This window comes from Simochromis diagramma, unplaced genomic scaffold (genome assembly GCF_900408965.1).
Source record: "Simochromis diagramma unplaced genomic scaffold, fSimDia1.1 OVJJ01000361.1, whole genome shotgun sequence".
In the NCBI taxonomy this organism is placed as follows: Eukaryota; Metazoa; Chordata; class Actinopteri; order Cichliformes; family Cichlidae; genus Simochromis; species Simochromis diagramma.
Genome location: NW_024386860.1, coordinates 1,538,048 through 1,544,133, shown reverse-complemented (window position 1 = coordinate 1,544,133; position 6,086 = coordinate 1,538,048). Strand labels below are relative to the sequence as shown.

The following is a 6,086-nucleotide window of genomic DNA, read 5'->3' as shown; positions in this document are numbered from 1 at the left end:
GTGGAGTAACTGCTGGAAAGCAAAGTGGAAAGGCCTGTTCTTTGGTCGGGATGGAATGGGGCGGGGGCTATTTGGCCAATCAGTAGCTCTGAGTTTACTCATTGGCTAGAGGGGAACTGTCAGTCAAATCTCCCAAAGACTGTTTTTCCTGCGATTTCAACAGTACAGCCTCAGAGTTGGAGGGGAGCAGATCCCCGTCGACAAAGCCCAGTGTCTTTACAGCACTGAAAACAGTAAAAAAAGTATTCTCAAATAATACTAAGTAACACTTTCTGTATTAGAATTTCTACTATACAATATCATGCAAAATTAAATATTAAAAATAGCATCAAACGTTTAAAATAATGCAAAATGAAGCGATTCAGTATATTATTTCCATCAGGAATTTACATTCATTGCAACTGCTTTATAAACCCACCGCTGTATCATTTTAAAGTGGATGGTATTTTTCTCTTAAATGTATTGAACTTTATGTAACATCAATTGGAAATACGTGGGAGTACTCCGAAATTAAATAAAACTAAAGTGCACCAAGATTATCCCTGGTTCGATCCCGGGAGGAGACACAATACATTTATTTATTTATTTATTTATTTATTGTATTCTCGGACTGTCTTTTTGTTTCCAATAAAATAAAACAAATTTGTGAAATACATTATAGGAAGTGCGCATGCCCTGCCATACCCTGCTGACGCCCATGGGTGGCAGGGCTGTTCCGGACCGCTGGACTGGGACGGTCGAGCGGACTGCTCCCTGATTGGTCGCTGCTGTGCGCGTCCCCGTCGTCTCCTCCCGGTTTTCCTGGCATGACCTTTTCCCTTGGCAACCACTTCCTCCGAGCATCAACGGCCATCTTTAATTTTAACTCATTCATGAAAAGTTGTTTCGCTCATTTACTCACATCGACCGACACATTTGAGCTCAAAGCAGCGTCACCGGCGCTTTGTGCATGTTGTTTCCAGCGACAAGCACAGAGCAGAGCCGAGCGGCACCGCAGCAGGCTATCCTCCGAGATTAAGTAAACACCGAGAGCGTACGTGCATATTGTTCATTACAGCGTCTAATGCATCACCGAGGCACGCTTCTATTCACTCATGTTTCGGGCTGCTGTCTGCTAAATGTGCTCGTAACCAGGCTGTGAGTGAACGACGCTCACGGTGATACTAACATGTTGCGTTTTTTGGACTGAAGGAGCACAATCACCCGACAGAAACAGCAGGTGGAGCGCTGTAACAAGTGTGCCGATCATTGTATGAAGGGCACAGCAGAGTAGTCGCCACTGCCATGTTCTGCTGGAAAAAAAAAATCCCAGCAGCAGGGAGATAAAAGTGAATGTTCCTGACTCCACCGTGTTTAGTTTGTTTTTTTTAGCACAAAAAGAAAAGAAATGAACTCCCTGTTCTTGTGATTGCCCTGGCCTTCATTCATTCGCTTATTCTCTATCATGGCAGAATGAGAAAGAAGCAGACTGCCAAACAGAGGAAGACTGAGGAGACTACAGTTGTCCAGGAGTTTGTGGTTGAAAAAATAATTCGCCGCAGAATCTCGAATGGGAGAGTGGAGTACTTCCTGAAGTGGAAGGGCTTCACTGAGTGAGTGGGATGTTGCAGAACCAGTCATTTGAACGGTTTGATTGTGTAACCCGTTTATCCACCGTAGTAAAAATTGCCTTTCCCTCCTCCTGTTAACTCTAACCGCAGTGCAGAAAACACGTGGGAACCCGAGGACAACCTGGACTGTCCTGAACTCATAGAGGAGTTCTTGAGAAACGCCCACTTCACCGAGGAGAATGAAGAAGAGCAACCCGAGCAAGGGTTTGTTCCCAAAGAGGAAATGGCAGAGGAAGAGACAGAAATTGTGAGTATGTGAGGAATTTTAGAGTTTCTGGAACGTCTGTATGTCTGTCTGTTTCCATGTTATTTACAGAACTTCTGCAGCTAAATCTGCCAAAAGGGAGAACAACAACGAAAAATATAGAAGTATAGGGAACACAATAGAAGTATGGTAGCATTTTCCCTTTAGTTGTATACTGAGGTTGGAATGGAGTCAACTGACTCCTTGTCAGAAATTGTTTTAAGGCTCTATCTGAAACTAAATGTCGTGTTAAAGAGGTTAGTTTTACAAGAGCTCCTGAAAATGAAACCAGTTAAATTTCCCCTTTTTTTTCTGCAATGGTTGTGTACAGTGAGGGAGAAAAAATGAAATGGCTCGACTTAGCAACCTTCTTATCATGTCTAGTAAATCTGTGCTGCAACTTTGAACTTTGCCTTTTCTTATTTTGTTCTTTTAGTCCTGCGTGCAGGAGGGTCAGGCTGTGAAGACGGACAACAGCGTCCTTCAGCCCGATGATGAGCAGACAAACTCCCCCAGTGACCTCAGTACTTATCTCGAGCCCGAATGCATCATCGGCTCAACGGACAGAAAGGGAGAGCTCATGTTCCTAGTCAAATGGTGACTGCTTCCTCTTTACTCTGTCCTTGAATAATAAATGCCAGCACTTGAGTAAACATGGAAAATGTTAATATTTAAAGCCAGAGTCAGACAGCAAAGTGTGTGGGGGGGGGACTCGATGTTTTTGTTGCTGTTGCTTTGTGGGAAACTGCAGTTTTCCAACATTTTATATATGCTTGATCATTTACTTGAGAGGAGAAGTTGGACGTTGACACTGACCACCTCAAACCTTATTAGTAACAGATTGGAGAGAGCAGATGGGCTTTGGGTTTATCATTACACACAACCATTAAGCTATAGACTCGGGGGCTCTTAACTATGCATACCTGGACTATTAAGTCCAGCTCTGCAAAGATCTACCTTTATGAGGCTCCAAGTGATCGGCTTAGATCGTTTTGCTTTTTTTTTTCTCTTCTGATTTACATACACAAATGTTAGTGTCCAGGAGTCCAGCAGAGCCGCAACACTACCTACGATTGTAGTTACTTTATGAAAGAGGAGCTATATTGAATTACATCAAATTGTAAAGTTTGTAAACACAGTTTGTAAAACAGTTGGCTGAAGTCTTTTAAATGCTCGATGACTTTTGTTAGGTTGGAGAACTTGGAATTTTTTGAAAGTTTTGAGTGTGAAAGATGTGCTCATGTTTAGGGCTGGAAGTTTAGAGGTCTACGGAAAGCAAACACTTGCACACAATTCCACAAATTATTGACCTTACCCAAACGTCCGCGTCATTCAAAGAAGCACGGCATTGATATGATGATAAGACGCCAGAGTCCTATATTGCTTCCCTTAAGCAAACAAGTCTTTTTTTTTTTTTTTTACTTCTCCTCCACAAGAGCATAGCCAGTCAGAAAATGTTTAATTCCCTTTGTTTGTCTCAGTCTGTCCCTTGCATCCCATTCTGTCATTCTTGTAATCTTCTCTTCTTGTAATCTTCTTTCCTGCTGTTTGGGAGCTCAGTCTCCATCATCCTTTGCCTAGTGTATCAACTATCCCTCCTCTGCACATGTCCTACCTATTTCAGCTTTGCCTGGTACACTGTCATATGCTTTCTGTAGATCCTCAAAGACAGAGTGCAACTCCTTCTCTGTACTTCTCCATTAACACTTTAAGCAAACTAGCACAAACATCGTGTCTCTAGCGCTCTTTCTCAGTATGAAGTCATACTGCTGCTCACTGATCATCACCTCTCCTCTTAACTGAGCTTTGGCGGCTCTGTCCCTTGTTTTCATGGCTTTATCCCTCTGTAGTTACTTCAGCTAGGCACGCATCATCCTTGTTCTTGAAAATCAGTGATGATATGCTTTATTACATTTGTTGATCTGTCAGCAAGACACTGTGAGAAATTACTGGCTAAATTTAACAGACTTGGTGGAACAATGGAGCATGAGCTAAAGGAAGCTAAAGCTAAAATCTAGTGCCCCCTTTGAGTAGAGTCCCCTTACCCTTTACTTCTCCATTTAAAAAAAAAAAAACTGTCAGAAATATTTGTTTCTGTTAAGACATTTTACATCCCATTAAAAACGAGAGGCGGTTTCAGTCTTTTTCCTTCTGCTGCGCGTATCCCCACAGGAAAAACTCAGATGACGTTGCCCTGCTGCCGGCCCGTGAAGCGAGCGCCAGATGTCCCCAGGTGGTCATCGACTTCTACGAGCAGAAGCTGACCTGGCACTGTGGAGACGACGAGCAGTAAAAATGTGTGTGGGTTGTGTGCAGAGGAGAACTAATAAACAGCTGTGCTCTCATCTGAAGCTTAACTTTAGCCTCCATCAAATGTCCTCCTTCAGCTGGCATCGGAAGCACTCTGCGCAAAATCACATCCCTGCGTCAGGCGGAGTTTCGGGCTCTGGCAGGTGTGAGATCCTCTGCGGTGGTGGATTTTAAATGCTGTCTGCCCCGTGGTGCTCAAGAAAGGTCACTGTGACTTTGCAGACACTCTGATGGAGGCTCAAGCTAACCTTTGTGTAGAGCGGCTGATCTGAGGTCAGACTAACCCGTTGCAGCTTTTTTCCTGTGTCATCATGTAGCGGACTCGATCACTGTGGTTGTGTTTTGTTTTGAAGATATTGTTCTATGAGTAATTTAGTATTTATAGTCCTGTATAGATGCCAGTATCTTACACTGGAAGGGCCCTGCGGTTGTTTAGTGTGTGCTTTACATCCTGTACGGCAACACTCTACTGCCAGAGCCAGCAAACTACTGTCCAAGTCCATGCCTTCAGCCTATGTAGCTTTTGGTTAGAGCTGAAGATTGTAGCCCTGTTGTTGGAATGCCTCTTGTTTGAACTTGTATTGTGTGAGGTTGTGAAGTGTTAATGGACACAGCTTTTACTGTATCTCTTTATGACCCTTGTGGTTGATGTTAAATAATATATATTTAAAAAAAAATGTTGCCCATCAAAAATTCCCTTGTTTTTTTTTAATCAGCTGCTGTAAATTAGCAGTTTTCTCCTGTTTATTGAATTAGAACGTTTCAGATTATTTAAATATTTGGTGCTTTGATCCAAAAAGTGAAGCCCTGTAGAATTCTTCAGAATAAGAGCGCCTCGAGGCAACTGTTGTCGTGATTTGGCACTGTATAAATAAAATTGAGTTGAATTAGAAGGTCATGAATTTTCTTAAGTAAATCTAATGAGATTTACACTTATCGAAATGAACTCTTGTGCACCGTAAATGCGTAAGACGATTGTTAAATGTAGCACTTTAGATCTGAGACTGTGCAGTTTACACAGGGCATTCATTGACTGTAATTATACAGTTCTGTGTACTTTATATCTGTATCCTGGTGGCATTGTTCTGACTCGACATATCTCCCATGACTGCTATGGGACACTCAGCTGAACCTCAAACCTCCTAAAAACACATCTGCTACAGAACTACTGTAACTGTTGACCATGGATCTGTGAAGTCTGTGAATAAATGAAACCTTTTTTGACACTTTTTGCATCTTGATTCACTTTGATCATATTTCTCGCATTATGTGGTCCAATTACTCTTAAAATAAATGATCAATTCCAAATTATTTAAAAAAAACAACAACATTAATATGAGATAATTCATTTGACATTACATTTCTGGCACTAAATGGGTTACACAGAGTTGGGTCCAGAAACACAAGCTTTGTGATTTTCTTTTTTCCTCTGTGCACCACCACAGTGGATTTTAAAGCTAACAGTTAAGATGTTCTTAAAGTGCAGACCTTTAATCTTAATTCAAGGGTTTTACTGTAAAAATGCAGCTCTTTAGGAATTGCAGTGATTTTTTTTTACACAGTGCTTCATTTTCAGAGGCTGAAATCAATTGGACAAACTTACAACATTTTAAATGGATGGACTGTTGTAACTGCTTAAAAGTAAAAAACCTTTGTAGTCAATAAATGCCTAAAGTTTAGAACCCATCGACACCACCACATACTTTTTTTCCATGCTTCAGAGGCTCTGCTAGCCCTATGCTGCGGTCACTGTCTGGTGCTGCTTGTGGGTTTTTCTGGATTCAGTTTTGTTTTTAGTAACTGGAAGGCACGCTGTTAGGCGGAGATCAGGTGACTGACGTGGTTGATGAAGAATATCCCCGTTTTTGCTTTCAGGAATGGTTGAGTTGCTTTTGTGGTGTCCTTCGGGTCATTATCTGTTT

General features: G+C 41.8%; 1 protein-coding gene across 2 annotated transcripts; it reads left to right on the top strand.

The window, feature by feature from the left end:
* Positions 1 to 800: 800 nt before the first annotated feature.
* Positions 801 to 5,390, top strand: cbx3b (chromobox homolog 3b). Of its 2 annotated transcripts, XM_040031160.1 has the most exons (5): positions 804 to 1,033; positions 1,452 to 1,592; positions 1,701 to 1,857; positions 2,291 to 2,451; positions 4,027 to 5,390. In XM_040031160.1, exons 2-5 carry the CDS (start codon positions 1,453 to 1,455, stop codon positions 4,145 to 4,147), a joined length of 579 nt encoding a protein of 192 aa, XP_039887094.1. In that variant the 5' UTR covers positions 804 to 1,033; position 1,452; the 3' UTR covers positions 4,148 to 5,390. The 2 variants fall into 2 exon arrangements, with proteins under 2 accessions (XP_039887095.1, XP_039887094.1); XM_040031161.1 differs by having other exon boundaries at positions 801 to 1,592.
* Positions 5,391 to 6,086: the final 696 nt, after the last annotated feature.

Coding starts and splice junctions, on each gene's coding strand:
- cbx3b (XM_040031161.1), top strand. CDS start 1,453: ATGAGAAAGAAGCAGACTGCCAAACAGAGGAAGACTGAGGAGACTACA. Junction 1,593..1,700: donor AAGTGGAAGGGCTTCACTGA/GTGAGTGGGATG, acceptor CTCTAACCGCAG/TGCAGAAAACACGTGGGAAC. Junction 1,858..2,290: donor CAGAGGAAGAGACAGAAATT/GTGAGTATGTGA, acceptor TTGTTCTTTTAG/TCCTGCGTGCAGGAGGGTCA.